This window comes from Leptosomus discolor, chromosome 14 (assembly GCF_034619465.1).
Source record: "Leptosomus discolor isolate bLepDis1 chromosome 14, bLepDis1.hap2, whole genome shotgun sequence".
NCBI lineage: Eukaryota > Metazoa > Chordata > Aves > Leptosomiformes > Leptosomidae > Leptosomus > Leptosomus discolor.
The window spans coordinates 5,114,287-5,137,586 of record NC_141404.1 but is presented as its reverse complement, the minus strand read 5'-3'; the positions used below and the strand labels follow the sequence as shown (position 1 = coordinate 5,137,586).

Sequence of the window (23,300 nt, the reverse complement as noted above, 5' to 3'; positions counted from 1 at the left end):
GTAAGATATCTAGTACCTTCTGTGTCTCCTAGGTCACTTTTAGAAGTGCTCAGTAAGCACTGAAATGCAAAGTGGACATCTGTTCTCAGGTGGTCGATGCTCAGTAAATGAAGCAGGTGCAGTTATTTGATACATCCTGTAGCCGTATTGATGATAGTTGGTGTCTGAAGGCACAGCAGCATTACAAAATGCATGTTTGAGTTAAATAGATCAGGAGGAAAATGTGGAACCGCTGATGCAGTATTCTTTCACTGAACAATGAGGAGAAAATGTAGTTTTGAATGGTTTCTTTATTCAGATTTTGAATTTATATCAGTATGGGGACTTTAGCAACAAGATTCACAATCAGACCATCTTGAAGTCAGTTGCATTCCACTAGGGAATGAAGGGGAAGAGAAATGTTATCCATTGAGGTTTGTATCCTACAGGATACACATGAAGATGTAACCATAACCTGTCACATTTTCAAAAATCGTTTGTCAATAGGCTGAAGCCACAAACTGAGCCCTCCAAGTGTGTTTTACAACAGAAAGGAGCTCATATGTGGCCTCCTGCCATAGTTACCATGAAAACAATTGATCTAGAATCTGCTCATGTGAAATGTAATCATAAACTAAAAGAAATTGGTAGAGTGCCTCCCTTGTTTTAGAGTTAAAGATTCGTTGTGCCAATATATTGACTCACTGAGGCCAAGAAATTTCAACTGTATTTCAAGCTTTGGCTCTTCTCTCCCTTTCTAGTTGTGGGTACATTTTGTTTGTTTACTGTAAGAACATGAGGAACACAGGGTTTTGAGTTTCCAGCAAAGTTTATAATTCCAAAGAATACACAAATAGCTCAACTTCCTCGACTTCCAGAATTTTGGGTGTTGCACTTCAGCAGTGTTTTATTGTTTGACTTTGCTTTATAAAAAGATATTTCTCTTATATATATGGTTGATAAAATCAAAAGATCAGTTTCAGTTTTAAATCTCTTGAAAGAATATAGAGCTCTCATTCTCTTGCACAATTTAAAATAAATTTTCACCTTAAAGTCCACAGACTCCATCCATTTTGGCTTCCAAATTGTATAAAGCTGCCAGAACGCAATTAATTACTTTTTCCTTTGAACCTTAGTGTGCATTAGAAGTAAAAGGCTGGAAGTTGTGCAGTAGCTTCCATGGATTTTGTAGTTTCTTTATCTAGTATATTGATATTCAGTTTTAAGGCTCAAGAAACCCTCTGTTACTGATGCAGATATTCTTGCTACATGTGAACAGCTGTTATCAGACAATGATTTACCGTGAACAGTTGTAGTAAACCAACAAATTCACCAAGAGCTTTAAAAAGTCAGTGTGGAGACTTGCTTTCAAAAATGAAACCTAAGGTCAGAGTTGCACAGTAGTTTCTGAGTTTTGTGAACTTCATACAAATACGTTTTCACTGAATAGTGTTTATTGCTGCTTGCTAAGGTTATGTCAACACAGCAAATCGAATCTTTCACTATTATGAGTTGTTTTAAAGAAACACAGCATTTTTCTCACGAATGGCTCTTTCAAGACTTTCAACTTGCAGTGAAAAATAGAATTAATTACCTTGGAACAAAGGCATATACCATTAGTCATGCGATGTGTGGCATTCAGCTTTTGTACTGGTTACTTCTGACTTTGACTCAGATTCTTTTTCATTGTGTAATTTGTGTCTGTTTGGTTTTTCCTTTTTTTTTTTTTTTTTTTTTTTTTTTTTTTTAATACTAGACATTCTGATGGGAATTCAGGAAAACTGAAATTTCTTGTTTTTTTCAGAAGAATTCCAGAGCGCTTAGTGGAAACCACATGCTGCTAAAATCAAATAAACATTAAGTTCTGTACTTTTAAGAAATACGGTATGCATAACATAAACAGGACATTTATTATAATCGATCTTAGCTACTTTTTCTCTGCCAACTATGCAAGCAAAGTATCAAGGTAAAAGTCCCTTATCTATAGATTTAATCTTTCTTCAGTTCAAAGCTTTGTGAGTAAAAGCAACCATCTGTACAGGACAGCTGTTGAAATCCCTCTCTTACAAGCATCGTATTGGTGCCAAAGTGAAGCTTCTTGCCCTAATATCATTGTGCCCTCATTAAAAATAAGCAGCCCAAGCCCATTCTGTGTTATCCTTGAAATCCATTAAATGATACAGTAATTCCTGTTACAACAATAGTCTTCTGTAGCCGTTCTTAATGCAGAGCCTCAGTGCATAGTGTTCATTGCATTTTCAGCCAGTGTGTGTTCCATAAGGTGTTGGGTGGGTTTTTTTACATTTAAATAATTTTGTGAATTTTTTTTTTTATTAGTTAGGTCAAATACCCATGCGTTCATTCAGTCTATGGGCAAATCATAGACATACATAATTCAAGTGATTGGTCTTTTGATCTCTATAATATATTTGTTCTCTCTATATGAATTTTAGTCTGGAAAAGAAGTCTAAGAAATTAAAATAGAAAAAAATAAATGCATAAAGGCATGTATTTTCGTAAAAGAATAGGCTTTCACTAAGTACGTGAAAAAACCTTGTCCAGGTATTATCAAAGAGAACAAAAATAGAACATGAACAATGTATAACAGCAAGGAATTGTTTTTAATATAGCTGGATAGTGTTCATTTCATAGGCACAAGAGTAGGGTTCAGGTACATTTAGGAATTTTTAATAGAATTTTCTTTCTGTTGCTTAATGGTGCAGGTGATTTTTAAGTACTGAAGGGGAAAAAAACCCCAAACAACTAAGACTATACATTTGATTTCCTCTTTTACAATGCTTTTCTTATGTCCTTTTCTGTAGTATTCTTGCCTTCTCAAGTACCTGTCTTTGAAATCAATTTCAGATGTCAGGAAAAAAAGTTAAAGATGTTGGCACTAGTTGTCACCGATCAGACTAGGATGTCTCATTAAAGTGAGCAAAGAGAGTGCGAATCACCTTTAATTTTCAGATTGGTTGGTCTTTAATGTTAAACTGAATGTGATTGATGCCTTGCAGAGTAATATGTGGTAGTATTTACTGAAACTTCTCTTAAATGTTTGAAGGTATATTTCTGTGTTTGCCTGGTATGAATGATTTCAGTTTCTTGTGTTCTCCTTTCTTGGCTGATGGCCTCTAAAAGTGAACTTTCAGAACAAATGTAGAACAAGTCAGGCATGCCCCTGTTGTGTTGATAATATCAACTTGACAAATGTATTCTGAATTTTGCCTGCGGCCATTAAAATGGAAAGCGAAGTCGGAAGTGCTTTATGGGAGGTTTTTCTTTATTGCTTGTACCAGCAAGTATTGTACTGATTTTGTCAAAAGAAAACATAATTTTTATAAAGCACTTGCCCTATTGACTCCCAACTAGAACAATATATTTTAATCCATCATTATGTTATTTTTAGTGCTTCATTGTTTTATTTGTCATTATTGCGCTTTTTCTGTTTACTTCTAGGCTGATATAAACTAGAAGGCCAAAAGTCTAAACTAAATAAGTGTTATGTTAATGCTAATTAAGGCTGACTGTTTATTAGTTGAACTTGTTTTCTATACATAGTGAAGAGAAATAACAGAGGTAGTTGTTGAACTTTACATGCGCAATTTTCATGATTTGGTTGCAGACGCAGAGGAGAAGGCCAATTCTGGCCATGCTTTTGTCATGTATATAATTTTTACATCTGCTTTCGTCAGATGCAGTGGGTTGACAAGAAGCATGTGTAGAGAAGTGCCTTATGTAATTTAATGTATGTTACTTTAATTTAGAAAGTATAGTTTTTGTTGTGAGGCTGTTGGATTGGCCTTTGTCCAATAAGTGTTTCTTGTAACCATGGAACATGTTAGTTTAATTTGTTTTCACATTAAAATGGTGTCAAAATAAGTACCTGTTGAGTATTGCTAAACAAAGAGAAAAGCAACTAAATTGCTTCTTAATGAGCCAGTAATAACATGCTAGCATTTCAGTCTATTTGCTTTTAAGTCAGGCAGGGTTTCTGTTTGAGCATATATTTCAGAACATCTACTCTGTAAGCAAGTCTTTTAGAATCTATGCTAGTAAAAGGCATTGTCATAAACGACATCAATGAAAGCTTCGATTGTGACAAATGTATGAATAGGAGTATTTATGTGATAACCCCTTAAAATAATAACTGTAGGGTATTTGGAATATACGACTGAAGGTTAAATGATATTTGGGGCAAAGTGTTCTCTTATTTTTTTGCAATTCAGATACTAATTCCTTTAAGAACCAGAACAGGTCTTTAAGAACAAGAACAAGGGCACTGCACGCACTTTCCCCTTCTTTTTCTCTTATTCACACCATAACGGGAAGTAAAAGAATGGAAGTGCCCAGGAGGCTGCCCTCGAACTTCACTTACTGGGATCACTTTAATTTCTCCTGTGCCAGCCTATGTGTGTTCTGCCTTGCAATTCGATACCTTCTTGCAAAATGAGGTTTGTTTGCAAGAAGGTATCAGAGTATCACTGAAGAATTACAACTGTGTTCTGGTTCAGTGACCTCCTCCGAAATAGCTACTCTGTGAAAATCTGTGGTTTTGGTTGTCAAGCAAATGACTACAGGCTTTCCTTTCTTTTGTAAATCCCCTTTTGATATTTAAGAAACGATTTTCCACATATTTCTAGAAGACACTATTTCTGTAATTTGTTTGTACAAGTTTTTTCTGTTGTTAGGATTGGAACTTTTTTGTATGCACTTCAGATGAATGATTTTATTGTAAAGCTTTAGGTTGGAAAATCAGAAAGTACATATTGATATTTTTCAGTCCTGCATCTAAATATATGAGGAATTGCGGACTCAGAAGAGGGAGAGCAGTAAGTGTTATTTGTGACTCATACCTCAAATAGCCCAGGCTGTTTTCCAGCTGGGTTGGCATTAAGTGTCTGGTGAAAGGTGAAGCTAAATTTGTTGATCTAGTCTCACCCATTGCTTTCCTAAAACAAGTTAGCGCTCATGTTAGACAAAGAACTGCTCTTTGTTTAAAAATAACTTGAAGTTGCCAGTCCTTTCAGAGAATGTAATTATTTCCTCTGGGGAAAAAAGAATAACATGCCTTATCTACTCAAGGAAAGCATTTAGGATGCCCTTTCCTGCTTTCTTTGTCCTGTGATAATCTGCTTTTTTTAGGAAGAACATTTCTGCTATCAACATTTTTCTCTAGTGGAGCCTGGTGAAAATAACTTCAGTCTGTATTGTCCTCTGGTGCACTCCCGGTAAATATGTGTAATGCATCAACTATATTTGTCCCTTTCTCCCATGGAGTTTAATAAAGGAAATTATTTTGATTAATAGCTTTTAGATTTAACAAACAACACTGTTTTGGGTTATACATCCATCTGGTCCAGTTTCTAAATTGTCAGCTTGATGAGATATGTGAATGTATACAGCAGAAACAGATGACTGGAGGGACTTGTGAAATCCTGCAGAGAATTAAGTCAGCAGATTGTTTCCCCCAGTGAGGAATTTTATAGAACTTGTAAACCCACCCAGGGCTTACCTCTTACAGGATACAGGAGTTCTGGTGAATCAAGGTTCAGGCTTATTCCATATTCCTCTTGAATATACATTTTCACTCATGTCAGGTTGTCTAGGTTCAAAGCGAAGAGTAGAGGGTTGCTCTTCATTGGTTTAACGCTGCTAAGCAGGATTTAGCAAGACTATCTGTATTTATTTGATTAGGCTCCAGCACAAATGACCAGGTGCTTCTGAGTTGGACTGCATGAGAGCAGGATTATGATATAGTCTAATAAGTGTAACATGTGGGAGTGTGGTGGTTGTTTTCTTCTTTGACAACTTGTGTGTTCGCACCAGTGAGATAGGACTAAGCTTCATGTTGTATTTCTGCAAGTAAGTTTGTTCCGAGTTGTACCTCTTGGCCAGGCACTCGTGGACTCTTCCTGTCTTCTGCCTCTCAGCTTAATGTGCAGAATTCCCACATTTCACTTGGACAGTGTTTTCTCGTCTCTTTAAGGTGACTGAGGACTTGCACAAAATTCTACCAAACTTACAAACCCCAAGGTTTACTTCAAGCAGGTGATCCACTTTAGCTTTTATACCCATACTCTGTCTAACAATTTAGAAGAATGATTTTTGTGAAGGGAGCCTCTTGTCTGATTGTTTGAGACAAAATGCTCAAACTCTGAAGACAATCTCCTGACTTTTCTTGCATTAATTGGCAGTCTCATTAAAGGTATTACCCTGTCCTCCAAGATATAACTTAGCTGGTGGACTAAGTGGTTTCATTTTTTACTTTAAAAATTTTAGTTATATAGAATTTCATCTTTTTCCAAGCAGGTTTGAGGGAAAGTTTATAAATGGTCTTTTTTCTTTGACTTAAACTCACCATTGTTTTCCTGTTGTTCCTTTCTGCTAATTATTTCATAAACATGCTCACATGACTAGTAGATGGTAGTTGTTACTTGCTTCTCATGACTATCATCCAGAGTAATAGAGCTGATGAAGGAGAGCCTACTTTTGATTAATTTAATGTTGTGGTGATACAACACAGAGGTGTCTATTCTCTAGTCAGATAAACTGCACTAAAATATAATGATTACATTAATTACTTCCAAAGGACAGCACTTCTTCAAGTGTACATTTCTTTCCCTTTTGTAACTTTAAAAAGCTCCTCCTGATGGTAATTTTTTTTATGTAAAAGAACTTCTTGTGATTTCAACATAATATATTGTGTAATGATTACTTCTGTCCTGAGAAATTTATCCATACGGGAAGTAAAACAATTTTCCTTTCTATTTCAGTACGTAATTGTATGTTCTGTATCTATACATGCTTCTGATAATGGGTTTTAACCGTTATTTTGTTGATTTGCCATTGTTACATACAGAGAAATAGCTTTCAGTTCTTTGGAATTTCCTGATTTTAACATACTTAATGTCTTCTTTACAAATGGCACAAATAAATAATGAATATTAGTATCACTGCGAGCTGTGTATCCCTTCAAGATGCTTGGGTACATTAGTACTAGCTCTTAGAGTGTTTTTTACCTGAGTGTTTCTTTTACTACAGTTCATAGTGCAGTGAATGCAATCTTCGAAGCTGATTTATGATCAAAATTTTACTCATACATCCTTTAAAATTTTAAGCACATTAACCGTAGCATGTTTGCAAACAGTAATTATCAACTATGCTTTTTTTTTTTTTTTTTTTTTTAGATAGAAGTGCTGTGTGCTGGGCGTAGGAGTATGGTACTTCAGTAAAAATACACTTAAAGCTTGTGAGGTGCAATTCATTGCTTCTACATCCTTCAGGATACACAGAGTTAATATAATAGTTCTGTACGCACAGCAATATGCTTATGATAGCTTCAGGCCTTGGCATTAAAAGCAAAAAACCTCAAACCAAAACAAAAAACCCCACCCCCTAAAAAAAAAACCAAACAAGAAGACCACTCAAAGAAACCACTCAAACCTTAATAAAGGTATGATGTTATTTTCAAAACACTATTTAAGCTCCCTCTCTGCCTAACTGGGGTTTAACCCTGTCTGACTTACAAATAAATCTTTTATTTTTCCTTTACATATCCTTTTGATGTATGTCATCCATCAACGTTAGTAAGAACAGTAAATGCATTGATCTATTGCTACACTTGGCAAGTTAAATAACACTTCATGTAAGAAGTATTGATTTATAAAAACCAGTACATGTAATTAACATAAGGACTGTCAAAAGTTGAAAACAGTATTAACTTGCTGCTTATTTATAACCCAAAGAAAATTAAATAAAATATCCGGATTAATAAAGTAACTCCCTTTTTTTTTTCCTTCAGATGTGTCAAGCTAAGTTATGTTTTCAAGAACAGTGATATGTTTCTTCCAATTCTGACAAGAAGAAATTATGTGTTTCGTCAGTATTGTTGAAAATATTTCTATAGTCTCTAGATATGTGTATTATCCCTGAGGTGGTGAAAGAATTCCGCTTGGATAGTTCTGAAAGGGTTTAGTGTAAAAGACGCAGAAATAAGTGAAGATATTAGGGAAAATTAAGGTAGCCAATTTATGTCAGGTTTTCAAAGAGCCTTTGATCTGGCCCTTAATTAGTGCCTGCTCTTCTGCATGAAAGCGTGCAAAGGTGTATCTCCCTGTTTGCCTGTACAGTGTATTATCCAGTTGTCTGCACAAATTACGCAATGAGGTGCTTTGAGAGCTCTGCAAGGATCACCTTGTACTTCTGCTTCCGACTGCAGCACGAACCAGGTGCCTGTTCCAGAGCTTGCTTAAGATAATGGGAACATTTCAGTTGAGTCCTGTGAACTTTGGACTGTGCTTTGCTTGCATTTTTGTCCTAATTCAGCATCACATACGGGTATGAACAATCCTGTTTCTGCTCAGTATACAGTATGATCGTCTGCTTACCACCCTTGAATTCACTAGCACCATTGAGATCCTTTGAATTGAGTTTGTTGAGGCAGGCCTTATCCTTATTTACATTTTTCAAGTTTAAAGGGCAAAAAAAGAGAACTACAAGTTACACGTAAACAAAATAACAATAGCCGTAAGGAGCGGGCGTTGTTTTTTAACAAAGGTTTGCACATGAATCATTTCCACCTCAGTCCCCTTCATCAAAAGAGCTGTGTGTTTATATCTTCCATGGATATTCATAGCTGCTTTGCTATTTAGAAATAATTCTATCCTTGAAATAACAAATGGGTGGCCTTACATGGCTTTCAAGTCTGCTGTGCCATTGTTTCCTCCTGCTGTGCTTGTGTTTCTGTTCTGGTTCTTCCAGACATTTGTCAGCTGTTTGCCTTTTTGATTTAATTTGTCTTCTACAAAATAACCAACTGAGAATGCCTCTTACACCAAGGATGAACTTGTGGAAAGCACATTTGTGTTGTTGTCTTTTCTGTTCTGTTAAATGTTCGGTAGGGTTTCATCCTGCCTTCGTCCTGATGTCAGCTGTAATATTGAGTGTATATAGATATCGATGGATAGATATCAGTGTGATCAGACTGGCCCTACAGTAGTTGGAGATTGTAGATTATGTAGTAGCAACAGTAGCTTCCTTAGCAGTTAAAATAATGAAGGAACTCCTGCTATATTTGGATTCTCTTTCTATAAGGCAGTTTTGCCTCCAGCTGCTGTGTGCTGAGATTTAAACAGTAAAAACTTATTTCCTTGAGAGCTCTGCAAGTCTCTGTAAACATCACTAGATATGAAGAGAATATAAAGAGCATGGAGGTTGTGCTTTTATACCAAACTCAGCCCAGAGAGGTTGTGGGTTTCTTTGGAGGTTTTGTTTTGATTTTGATAGTTAATAGGTTCTCTTTTATTTGCCTGCTTTGTACACTATTGTGCCTTTTTCTCTCAGTGAATTTGTAACTTTCTTTAAGATGCCCTCATGAATATTTCCAAAAATAATTCTGCAGCCTTTTTTTTGAGGATGAACTCCACTAAACGTGAAATTAGTAACATCATCTGTAGCTTCTTGATTTTTAGTCTTACAGCAGATACTCCATGAATTCACGAACCTATGGACTGTGATTGCTTTCTGATATACAACAGACCAATTTTTTTTTTGCCTTGACTCAACTGAAGTATTACAGGAGGTCAGAAAGTGAAACTAAAACATGAGGTGTAGAAATTAAATGGGAAAATGAAACCTTAGTGGGACTTTAGGTTAATACATCAGGAGCTGCTTGAGGCTCAGTTAAAATGATATAGGCTCTTTTTTTTTTTTTTTTTTTTTTTTTTCTCCTTGGCTAGTCTGCTAAAGACATCAATTTTAAGAAAAGAATGATAGAATTGCATGTGGGAAAGTCTTTCTCAACGTATTTGGCGATAACTAAGAGAATTTATTTTGAATTTTAAACAGTGATGTTGCCAAACATTGTCTTTTTTTCTGTCAGAATCCAGGTCCTCTAACACCTCTTTTGTGCCTCTGTGCACCCTCCTCGTTTTAGTTCTGTTTTGACCATTTCTAATAAAACTCAAGAAACCTTTTCTCAAAAGGGAATTCTTCTTCAAGAAGTGATCCTGTAGTGATTGAAAGGATGTTCTTTAAATAGATGACAGAGTGTTAAGGAGTAGCTTTTATGAATGCAAATAATAAGTTATGTTTAAGGGCTTTTAAGCAATCACTGATAGTAAGATTTTCTTTTTTATCATTGAAGAAACTGCTCTAGCTTTTTTCTGTTGCCTTGTCTCAGCATAGCATACAAATATATTTTTGTGGTTCATCTAAAGCTGTTTGTAGGGAAAAATGGAAGAAGGCTAAGAGAAATGTTTGTGCCTGAAAACAAGGTAGAAAGGTTAGAAATATTAAAAGAGATTTTCCTGTAGTAAGTCATCTTGTGGTGCGTATCTTAGAATTGTAGAAGTTTATAAGGGAATGAATTGTAATGTTTGTGCTTTTAAACAGTACTACCTATTAGTCAAGATTTGGGAAAAGCATTTGATCTGTTTGCATCAAGAAATAGGGATCTTAGAAGCAAAATGGAATCTGCAGTGTCATTTAGGTAATTCTGAAATAGAGAACTGAAGCCTCAATTAAAAAAAAAATTCTTTTAATTAAATCTACTTAACTATCAGTGTGAAACACTCATTCTTGCCACTTGGGACTCCTATTCTATTGAATTGTTGAAAGCTAATCATAACTATACATTACAGAATGTTTAGTTTTCCTCTTGGGATAGCGTGCAACAGGTTTCAAATCTTAAGTTCAATATTTCTTCCATCCAAATCAAATATATGATTGGCAATTACCCAATAACTAGCTTGCCAATTAGTTATTTGACCTATTCAAGGCGAAAAAAGTTACCCATTGAAATCTTGTCTCTCAGTGACTGTGCATTTAAAAGAAATAAATGTCACTTATTCTAGAAATATGTGGGTTTCCTCACAGAACTTGCTGAGTCCTAAAGCAATTTAATTCCATCCCCAATTAAACCTTTAAAAGCACTATCCATCAAGTTCAGCTGATACTGTATTTGCATTTAGAGATTATAGTAGAAGTATCCAATAAGCAGGTTATCTTTCCTATCTACAGGAGGACAAAAATGGGTAGTGTGTATTCATTTACTTGAGTTATGAAATTGAGGAAGAAAGACTGAATTAAATACAGGTGCTTCAGTATTATTCCGATATAAAAATCAGATATCGTCTCTGATAAAAGTTCAGGAAACCCACTTTAAGGGAATGCTTTATACCATTGTGTGAAAATTCTTAACTATGGCAGTATATTTGAAAAATAACCTGATATTTTAATGAAATATTCACTATGGTGCATCAGTCCTTTCAAATCCAGGCTTAGAATGAGGTTGTAAAATGCAATTTAAATTTAATTGTTGTACTTGGTGATTTATGTCACACTTCCAACCAAGAAAATTTGAATCTCAAATATCCAATATTTTGGGTAGAATAGCCTTCCTGCAAATCAATACAGTTAAAGTGACTGAACGCTCTAATGTATGTTTGACATTGTTGACAGTTTATGAATAGATCCTATACTAACTTTCACAGCATCTCACCAATGCACTTTAGAAGGTTTGAATTCAAAAGAAGATAGATTCAAATGTACCTGAGTTCAATCTGACTTACTGGTACATTTCCCAAGATTTACTATGTAATAATTCCGAATTCTTCTGCCGTATAAGCTATTGAAGTTCATTTCCACAAGAGAATACAACTTGCATCCAGAGCCAGCACGTGTATGCATGCGTGTCAGAAACTAAGATAATAAGATTAAAAGATTCTTGAAGGAAAAGGAGAAAAATCTTTTCCATATCCAAGTTGGGAATAAGAAGCACATGGTCCTGATTCCCCAGAAGGTTGCACTTACCAGCTGTCAATCAGCACAGAGCAGCTCATACTCAACTGTATACGCTCTGAAGCATCAGCTTGTGAATGTCACAGCTAACTTTAATCTGTTCTTGATGGGATTCTGCTGTCCATAGTTGTACCTACTTTCTTTGGATTACTGAAAATGTTTTTTCTGTCTTTATTTTGCTTTTCCTGACTGTAGTTTCCTTTTTAATTTGGCTATACTTTTGCATTATGCATTCAGTCCCCTAGATGGATCTTTTAAAATACTCTTTATCGCAGTTATCATTAACCCACCTGAAGATGGCTCACATCCCTTTTCCTTGCAAACAGTGAGAGCAAAAGCATTTCTGTATCATTGCTCTTCTCCTAGGCTGATCGTTCAGCCTCTGTATGTAATTTATTTATCTAGTCTCATGTTCCTGGAAAATTCCTCAAAGATATTCTGTTCTTTATTTTTCTGTGTCAGTTGATTGTAGCTTTAGACATGCATATGAAGAAAGGATGATGTGCATCATGCTTTGACTAGGGACTAATAAGCTAAAAATCAGTATAGGTGTGTTTTTTTAATAAACCAATTGTATTTTTGTTTGAGTTTCTTGAAAAATGTATCTCAGTCAAAAATTTATTTGCTGTTGGGTGAACTGAGTGATGGAAAGACAGCTGCTCAAATGATATTTGTTAGTGATTATGCTGTATTTGCTCTGACTTGCTGATTTATGAACAGGTTAATCTACTTCTAATATTCCATATTGGCTCACCTAAAAATGACTTAAAAGTAGAGATACATAACAAAGACAAATAGCAGTGGCAGTGAGGATCTCTTAGCCTCTTCTCTGCACTCACTACTTTATTCTCTCTCTGAGTGTTTTCAGGAGTACAGTAACTGATTTCCTCAAGATGTGAGCCCAGGATTTTACCTGCAACTGTTGGTATCCAACATTTGTGGAGGAAAAAAAAAGATGAGATTTTAACAGAGTAGTTGCAGTCTTTTTTACTGATGAGTTGGTGTGGTACTTCTCTGGAGTACAGCATCTTTCCTTTTCTCAGTAGGATAAGGTGTTCACGATCAAATTGCAACTTTAATTAAAATATATGAACTCCTGAGGGATAGGACTGCAAGGCTGCTTTCAAGATCTTGTAGCACCCTGTAGTAACGGCAAGATCTATTTAATCTGACTTTGCTCTATGTAGTTTACAAATGTACGCTGTTAGAGGGCTAAGAATCATTAGCCAGACTTTGTTAATGTGTTTATTAGAGGACATGTTTGAGATCCCTGAGGTGGTACTCTCCTCAGTTGCTGAAGTCATGTTCATTCACTCTGTCCTTGTGAGTTTAGGTTCCCTTGGTGAACTAATGAGTAGCCACTCTTGGAATTTTTGTTTTCATTCCATTCCGTACGAAGCTGTACAGTCAGACTGCCTTCTCCTCTTACAGGCTGTATTTGTAAGTTCATGCCTGAACGTGATTTCCTGGGAGATTAGAGTATGAGCAAGCTCTCAGCTTTCTGTGATGCATCTCGTCTGCTAGGGCTGGGGAAAAGCCCAAAGTAGATAACAATTGCATACAGCACCATTTTTGTATTTAAATGTCAGCATTAATAAAAAAAAAAAATAATGTACGGGCATTGTCGAATTAGGTCCTGAAACTATATTTTGAGATAAAATCCATCTAAGCTTTGCATGTACCAAAGAAAGAAAATAGATGGGCTAACCTGGCATATAATGGAACTCTTGCAGTTTAATGATCCACAAAAGCAAGGCAGATGTATTTTGGAGCAAATTTCCAGATGATTTTGGCATATTCAACCCTATTTTTTCCTGAGATTTACATAAAAATTGATCTACACCATCCTTTTAAGGATACTAGTCAGTGTGTTACTGAGTTTAGCAAGCAGACTTAATGAAAATTTGTAGAAGCTGTATACAGGTGCCAAAAGATTGGCACTGTATCCTTTCACTCCTCCTTGCAACTCAGATGATTTTTTTTCTAATTATTATTTTTGTTTTTACATCAGTGTAACTGAAGCGCCTGAGAGGCTGGAAATATTAACACATTTAGCATTTAAAAGAAAAAAAAGTGTGTATCGCATGAATGCTTGCCTTTTTCCTTTTTTTTTTTTTTTTTTTTTTTTTTTGTAATCAGAAAACTACTTTAGCTAAGAATATTAATTCCAGTATTTTATTATTCCTATTTCTAGGACTCAGATAGGTTTTTTTATTAGCTTTTTGCTCTGTCCTTCAAGGGAATAAAAACTGAGCTGTTTTCATGGCTTCTAAACCCTTGATGGGCCAAGGTTAGCCTTTTGATGAGCCTTCCTTGTGTTTAATTACTAAAGTGTGAGCATCTCACTCACACCTATTACATGACCCCTTTGTATCCTCCCTCCCTTAGCTGCTTATTCTTTTCCTATGATTTCCTTTCTGAGATGGCTTTCATTTTTCCTGCTAATTTTCCTGTTTCCCTGGGATGCTCTATAACAACCAAACTTGCCCTTGTAGGTCTTGTTTAAAATTCTCCTTTCTATTACAGCTTAAAGATGTAAGGCTTAGGGTGCAGCACCGTTTTGAGCGCGTGTCTGAGGTGTGAGCAGCACTGTGCCGCAGAAATGCCAAAGTCATCAAATCTTTACTGCTACCTCTCGTCATGGAATCTTTGCTCAGTATTTTATTTTCATTTCTGCTTTCAGTGAATATTTAGTGAGCTCTGATTACATAATTGAATTTGATAAACTGATGGGATGTGATTGATGAGAAAGTCAGGAATAAAAGATTAGAAGATAAAATTACTTCATGGGTTTTAAGTAAATCTTCCGGAGAGCTGGAGTAATTTATAAAGCATGCTATATTCTTTATAAAAATATTCCCGTAGGTCTATTAAATTTTAGCTTCTACCAGAATTGGATTGAGTTTTGAGAATCATTTTCATGTAATACCAGCTTGATTGTGATACTTTAAATGGGAGATAGCTCTGAGTGGGTCGTAGCATTGCTGGGTTTGGAATAGTTGAGTAGGAAATGTAAGGCTGAATGACAGACTTGTGGGCAGCAGTCTTCGTCTTTCAAATAAATCATTTTTTCTTGGAGAGACATAAGTTAGAAGGAGTAAGTGGATAATTCAGAGTGAAATAATGAAGGAGGTTACACTGCTTGAGTCTTTAAATCACTGGAAAACAGGATCAACAAATTACTCAGGTAGAGGTTTATAGTGCAGATACCAGTTTCATTGTAATCTCCCTGAATGGCTCAACTTTCTTCAGGAAGGAATAGTTTAACAAGCTCATTTCATGAGCCTTTATATACTAGCAGTGAAATGTCATTGTTTTCAGGGGACTTGGCACTAATCATTTCAATTTACCAATTGGACTCTGTTACAACCCCTTCCCCTAAATACCAGCACAATTCCCTGCCACTGCCTTTTCATCTCCAGAGGAAGCCTGACACCTTTAATCTTGCAAGGGTAGAATGTCTGTCTCATAACTCCTTTGGGAGACTCTGTAAAATATATGTGAAGCCTCTGAAAGGATTTAACATTTCCTCACTTGTTATCTTTGCAAGAAATTGCACCTCTTTGCTCTGGGTAAAATAACTGTATTTCACACTAACGTTGTCTAACTCGAACATATTTTTCTGTATAGATTTTTAAAATATTAGTTGATTTTACTAGTTAGGAGAAAATGGGAACTGAGATAAGACTTCTTCACGATATTTGCAGTCATTAAAATGAAAAAAAGGAAGTTTGCAGAATGTGATCTCAGTCATGTCATGTATTAGAGTGGAGAAATGCAAAAATAATCTTTGGTTTGCTAGTTAGGAACTGTTGCTGTTTTGTCATATGTTGAATTGTCAGAGCTTCCTGCATATTCAGTCTAAAGAAAATATTACTGATCTGCACTAGCCATTAATCAGTTTGTTTGAAAAGCAAATTGTTTAAGATGCTGCAAATGAGAAAAGGGCCTTACCGCATAATACAATTTTTAATTCAGTTGGTTAGGCTGGATTTTGTGTAACAGTTTGTAAGTATTGCTTGGAGATGATGTACTTTTTTTCTGCAGAAATAACTGTACCTTTCTGAAGCTAAATTCTAAAACCTAGGGAGACAATTCGGCAACCAAATCATCAAATGTGTGTGCAGCTGATGTTCAGCTTCAGAGCCAATTGTAGCAAACAGTTTGGCAACAGTCAGTCTGTGACTCCTTGACCACACTCAGCTGAAGCACAGCTGCTACCCTGGGACCCTACCGTTAGGCTGATAATGAGGCTGTGTTGCCGTGTGGTCTGCGGGGTAATAAAAATTCCCTGATAAGAGGCAAAGCAAAAGATAAGGGCTTAGAGAGGTTGACGTCACCAGGTCAAGCTGCGTCCCCACTGGGCTCCCAGTCTTCAGTGGGGCACTAGGGCACCTTGAAAGCCACTGACACCCCTTGCATTAGCTCCTTCTTCCCTAATGTGTGTGGATTCAAAAATTTTGGACAGCCTTGAATAGTGCATGAGGTCACTTCCCCATAAACTGTGAAAGGTAGCTTAAAGTCTTTAAATGGGAAGTTTAAAAATACCTCATCTTAATCTAAAATAAGTTCTAAAAGAAACGTTAGCAATTTAACTGAATGGTCAGTGGCACTGGGACAACATTTGTGTATCTTTTTTTTTTCCCTTTTTCTATTTTATATATAAAATAGAAACACACATGGCACTCCTAAAAAGCTGAGTGCAGTAACTTCTACCTGTTAAATGTTATTCCATATTTTGTATTAAATCTCTGGCTTTGAATGTACCTTGTGCATTTTACATATATGCATAAACATGTTAATTTTGATTATAGAAGGTATTTGTAAACTTCTAAGACTAAGTCTGTAGTTCTTTCATCGTTACAAGTAGAAATTCCATGCACGAAATGTGAAAACCTTCATCTTCCAGAGGTGTCAAGGGGTGGGTCTCCAGCAGGTGTAGACTCGTAATAATCGGTGTTTGACTGGAGCTTTGGCAATTTACCGGTCGAGAATTTTGCTGCTTGGAGTATTTTGAGTATTTGTGATCCGTGGGAGAACAAGAGTTTGAGACTACATATGACCTTTGAACATTATTGAAGTACCCTAATTCAAAATCTGTTAGTGGTTTCAGGTAATAGAATTTAACATATTTTGATTGGCAATAACATTGAAAAACACATTAATGTTGTGATTTTGTGAGTTGTTTTTTTCTAAACTCTTTTTTTTTCTATCAAAATTCTTCATTTACCCTGAGACTTCTCCTGCTGTGATAATCATTTCTATCCAAGATTACTTTTCTGGTTTCTATTCAAGAAGTAAAAAAAAAAGCTTTGAGTGGATTTAATCCTCACAGAGTAGAGAGGGGAAAAAAAGCCAATACGGCTATTTGCTGCATGCCACAGTAGACAATGCTGAAATTCTTGTATGTATAAATAGTAAACATGGGCAAAAGCTTGTCTGAGTGGGCACTTCTCTTCTAAATAAGTGCCAAGGACTCAAGTTATCAAGATCTTGTGAATTTTGCCTTTAAAGATAAAGCTTAGTTATGAGTATAACGGTGTAAGCCTTAACTACTGAATCATGTTGTCTCTTGTTTTATGATGGCCATTTTGAGAAGAAATGAGCTAAATATCAGTGACTTAGTCTATACTCACTTAAGTTGCTTACAAAACCATTTTCTCTTTGTATTTCAGATGATGTTGCACCGTACTTCAAGACTGAACCAGGCTTGCCCCAGATACACTTGGAAGGAAACCGACTCGTGCTTACATGCCTTGCCGAAGGCAGCTGGCCCTTGGAATTTAAGTGGTTACACAACGACAGTGAAATAACTGCCTACTCCAGTGAATATAAGTAAATAAAAGCTATATAATAGCCTTGTCTAAGTATAATTGCAAAAAAAAACCTTGAAACAAACACCACCACCCCCCCAAAATCCCTGATACCTCAAAACAGCTTTGTAGATAGTGATACACTGACAACAGTTTTTATCATGAAAGATGACTGGGTTTTGTAAACAAATTAGATCTCTATGAGAGAATCTCCTTTGCTAAAAATATTTCACACTTCAGAACAAGGGTCCCAACATAGAATCTTTAAGTAGCCAAAATGCTTTTGGCTGGAGATGTAATTGTAATAAATAGCAGGCATATTCCTTAGCTAAATGTTACATACGATGTGCTACTCATCCTTGAACAAAGCTAAGATCAATGGGACTATTCTTTTCAATAAGATCTAGAATAATGTGGTCTATCTTAAATCGCATATGAAACTTGCCTTTTCACTTCTGAGAACGCGCAAATTAATCTTATATTTTAACAATATACTGCTGTTCTGTGATTATGGACTTTGCTCCCAGGACCTCACTGACTCCCTCCCCATTCCCCAAGATATCCCATCAAGCAAGAAAAAAACCCTACTGTGGCTAATCAGAGCTACATTTTTGCTGCTAGGCAGCAGATGGCTGGCCAAATATTGAAGTGTAAAAGACAGGCAAGTTTTGTCTGCTTTTCTTTAATGGCAGTGTTAACTGGGACTCCCATATGCAACTGGCCATTCCTATAACCTTATAGAAATGTAATGTTTAAACAACTTATTTGTCGCTTTCAAATTTTGTTGGAATAACCTACTGACTTCAGAAGTTATAGGGGTGGGTATGTGACAGACAGAGCCCTTGTATAACACTTACATCTTCAGCAAATCAAGTTAAATACTGCACCTTTGTAATTACATTGCTTGAGGTTGGGAAAATTCATGCTCCATCATTAGAGACAGAAATTACAGTATAGATTAGTATAAAAATGCAGAGAATGATATAAAGTTCTCTGTATTGTTTCCACAAGATAGTCCATAATTACTTTTATCAAAGATTTTCAAAACTGTAACCTAACATTCATTCTGGTTTCGGTATTATTTACATTTACAGAGCAGTAGGGAAAAAAGTCCTTTAAGTAATGCTTTAAAACTTTTTTAGGTCATTTAGCATATAAAGTATTTATCAATTATGTTTTCAAGCAAACATACAGTTCTACGTGAACTTTCTTAGAAATTAAAGACTTTTGGTTTAGGTGAGGCCACTTAGTCCTGAGTAATTGCATCTATTAACAGCTGCTCTTTTCAAGCCTTGAGATACACTGATAATTCAAAATGAGCCATACACACATGTAGAAGACATTTGTGAATAATTTCTAGAAAATAAAAAAATCTCTTAATAGCACAATTAATTACAGAAGGTTTGAGTGTCACATTGTGTAAATGCCACCTGTTTTGATCAACAACAGCAGTCTGTTGTAGTTTCTTGGTAGAAGGAGCTCACAACACCCCAACTGTGTAAGATGCTGAGAAAGTAAGACAAAGAAATGGAGTGGGAGGGCAAAACACAGGAATATGGAATCAACAAAAAGCAAAATTTAGAACTCAAGCTTTGTAGAGGTGCTAGTCACTGAGAGCCTTTCCTTTCATGATACTAGGAGAAACCTGAATAAGAATGTGTGACATTTTGAATGAAGATCAGAATGCCATGGTATTTCTTAAGTAAAGCACATCCTAATACAAAATTACAGTTTTACTGTGTTGTGGTGAAAGTTAGAATCGGTGTGTTGGAACACTTTTCCCAAGCTGCACATATGCATATCTGTATATAGTACCTTGATTCTCGTATTGGATTTAATTTAGTGTGGTGAACATCAGGTCATGATACAAGCTGTATATATTAATTTTGCATTTTTAATGCAAGTTTGTTCTTGTTTCTATTTCTGATTAAAAGACCTGCTGCAGAGGTGATGAAGAAGACAGGAAACTTCTGGTTTATAAAATAACATTGATAGAAAATACTAATGTAGAAGTTGCAGCCCTACTACACTACTATATCACAGTCAGAGAGAAGCCAAACAGGATTTTGATTCTGCAGAAATGCAAAGCTTTAAGCTTCCAAAAAGGATTATATGGCATAGGTGCATTAGGATGAATGAAAGCAAGGAAAAGATATGCTTAGACATAAAAATTCCAGTTGCAAAATTTAAACTTTGACCCCGTAATAGTTTGCTCTGCAGTTCTCTTGGGTAAATACTTAGTTTAAATGCATGAATCTTTCCTGTGTATGTGACTTCTGCTGCGATTTGAATCATCAATCAAAGATTTTTGGTAATTGATATTACTTAGTGTTTCTCAGTTAAAAGTAGTGTCTATATTGTAACAGGCTGAAAATATTCAAAGCTTATTATAACATACCAAGTGAGTAAAGAACTAATTGGAGTCTTTGCATTTTGACATTGGTGACCCTGAATGAACAGCTTTTCTTTGTATAACGATGCTGATTATGTGCACAGCCTGGCTTTTATAGTGATTGTGCATACATTAGTTTGTATTAGGAGTTTGTAAAACAACCTTATAAATTCTTTGTGATCTGAGATACATGTAATGAAAACAAATCAATACTGCTGACTGCAGTAGCAATGTTGGTTATGTCTGTAAGCTAAAGAGTATTTCAAGTTCAGGCAAAGGCTTTTTTTTTTTTCTTTTTTTTCCTTTTGAATGAAGTTCTGGACCAGATGTGTCTTCCATGTTTGCTTTTGTGGCCTGAAGATATGAATTTCTTTGAATTTAAGAAACTAAGGTTATGTCTAAGCAGCAGTACACTTTCCTCCCAAGCGACTTAAAAGTATCTGATTATTATATTTGTGTTTTTAACATTGGACATTTTATTCTGTATTTAAAGACTTAGATCAGTTGATGCATAAGTCCCTTGTTAAAAAGTTTGGATAGACAATAAGTTATATGACTATCTAATAAAATACATTTGGGTTTAATTCTTTCTTCACGATTATGGCTATTAAAAACCTGTAGCCTGTAGGTTCACTTTTAACTCTTAGAGCGTTTAAAATTAAAAAGGGGGTGTAAATTTGAAACTTTCTAACCAGCCAGTGTCTGGTTGGCTGTACCATTCAAAACAGAGAAGCTGTCGGCTATGACTATCTAAAGTACTTGCACAGTTTCCCAGAAACCTTAAGTAGCCTCCTGGCATATATACAATGGGAAGATCTTCTATCTTGAAAGTTAGAGTGTAGACAAAATTAAAGCAAAATTATGTCTTGTCACTATAAAAAAAATGTATTACCCTTTGATATATTACCCTTTCTTTGTGGAAGAAATCTTATTTTGGATTTAGAAAGCTCTATTTGTATCCCTTCTTGTATATCAGAAAATTAGTAGAATGGTGAAAGCATAGACTAAAAGCAGTATTTTGACTGTTAGGTCAATGGAAAAGTATATTTTTTTAAAAAAACCCAGACATATGAGGTGCATAAATATTGTTTAAAATTGTAAGCACAGAATTAGAAATTCCATGAATACCTATTTGTCTCTTGCCCAGGTTTGTAATTTTCAAGTTAGTCTCAAATAATATAAACATACATTGTTTCTCTTTTTTTGTTACTTTCGATATTTAGTTGTTCTAATTCTGCCTGCCTTACCTGCACATTGTTAGCCAGTAGGTCCACTGAGAAGCCAATTGCTCAGTCAGTTTGGGCTGTCTTGGAATTTCCAACGTAGATGTGTTTGTCACTGTAAATTTTTAAAAGATTTTTTTTTCTTCAGGCAACATATTAAGAATGTTTTCTGCTGAAACATTGATAAGTCAGAAAAGAAAACCAAAGTAGGACACTTCTGATCTAATTGATTTGCTTTGTCCTAGTGGCAGAAAAACTAACTCCACGTTGCCGTCTTAATACAGATGAATACCAATGAAAGAAGCCTTTAATTTTGGCTCTATTTAACAGACAAACAGAGGAATAAATGTTAGCCATGTATGATATTCAGTCTTTATGGGAGGAAGGAAAGCTTGTTAAGCTATAAACTATTCGGTAAAATGAACCGTAAAAATGAATTGTCAATATTTATTTGTCAGAATCTTTAAATTTTTGTGTGTGTGTATGTGTATAATCATGTTTTGCAACAATCATCTGCCTGGCAGAGAAGGAAATTATTCTGTAAGGAACTAGGGAAGCCTTATGTCCTATTGATTTCTATCCTATGCCTTGTATTTTCACCTATTTTCTCACTCTATTTCCTGTGACATAGTCATCAGGCAAGAGGCAATATGGCTAATTCAGAGTTATATACTCACTGGCCAGCAATTATTTGTGTGCTGATTGTTGGGTTTACTACTCCCAAACAGAGCACCGTTTTGAGTCTTCCTTATCTTCCCAGTACAAACGGTCATAATCACTGGAGAAAATTTCCCACTTGCTCCAAAGGAGGTCAGGAGGAGTCAGCTCAGGCGCTCAGGCAGACAGACAACACAATTGCCTACAACTTGTATATTTGGGAAGCCAGGGTCTCCTAGGAATCACAGTAGAATGCTAAAATTTGTCCATGGTGTTGGGCTTTGTTTTAATTCACTGTATTTGGTTGTCTGACCTATTTGCTATAGTGTATTTGATTGTAATTATAAAGCAGTAATTATAGTCTCCATTTATCACTTAAACTAGATGTCTTCTGCCTCCTTTGTTTTTATGCTGTCTGATCCTGTTCAGATATTAAGCTCTGTATGTGGGTGTGTATAGTGTATGCAAGTATGAGAAGAGATGCTTTCTTTTAGTGGAATTAAATTTTGAAGATTAAAATTCAGCAGTTTTATTTTTCCTTATCTTCTCATAAAGACTTTCATTAATCCTACCATAATATCTCCAGAAGGTGACCGAGGAATATGCGCTTTGATTAATGTTTGTTTAATGCAGGATTATCTATATTATTCATGTGTTTTATTCACATTAAAACTGTGCCTATCAGCTCATTTTCATGTTGAGTAATCAGATATAGTTGAATGAGGAGGGTGAGCATTAGTGGACTAAGCGACTTTTTAAGCATAGTGAAGGGCAGAACAAATACAATGTACAGTGCACTGTGGCTTTTCCAGGATTCTTCTGAGTTGCAGTGGTCACACAGCGTAGTGACCACCTTTTCTTCATTGGAAAGCTTTGGTATTTCTTGCAAGTCTTCCTAATGCCTACATTTAGATTGCAGTTTTCTCGTGCCACATCTTTGCCTTATAAATGAGGGTGAATAAAACTAAGGAAAACATTGAAGTCTGTATTTCAAGAGAATTTATGGAGAACTAATTGGTATTTATCAAATGCAGATCTTAAGACGGAAAAGTATTTTATGCATTTCAAGTATTTTTTTTCTCCTGTATAGTACAGATAATATTGTAGCCAAAGAGCAGGGATTATATGAGAATGCCGTTTGTAAGAAAAAATACAATAAGCATTTGAGGCAATGCGTAAAATATTAGAGGAGAAATAAGAAATGCCGCATAAAATAGCGTTGATCTGCCTTTAGGAAGAAGCGCACTGTAATTCTGCATTTTGTCTTACAGGTACATCATTCCAGCTTTGCAGAGGTCTGATGCTGGCTTTTATCAGTGTGTCGTACGGAACAGGATGGGGGCATTGCTGCAAAGAAGATCTGAAGTTCAAGTGGCATGTATGTTTGATTGGAAGTTACTCTGATTCATTAGCTGACCAGTTCTTGTGGCGGGT

At 35.6% G+C, this 23,300-nt stretch overlaps 1 protein-coding gene across 3 annotated transcripts in view; it reads left to right on the top strand.

Moving 5' to 3' along the window:
• The window catches only part of SDK1 (sidekick cell adhesion molecule 1), a 409,863-nt gene that overhangs the window by 102,566 nt on the left and 283,997 nt on the right, over positions 1-23,300 (top strand). For all 3 annotated transcript variants that reach the window (XM_086472872.1, XM_086472871.1, XM_086472870.1), the window contains exons 2-3: positions 17,457-17,616; positions 23,138-23,244. In XM_086472872.1, the coding sequence (XP_086328998.1) occupies positions 17,457-17,616; positions 23,138-23,244 (267 nt within the window). The remainder of the gene's footprint in view (positions 1-17,456; positions 17,617-23,137; positions 23,245-23,300) is intronic.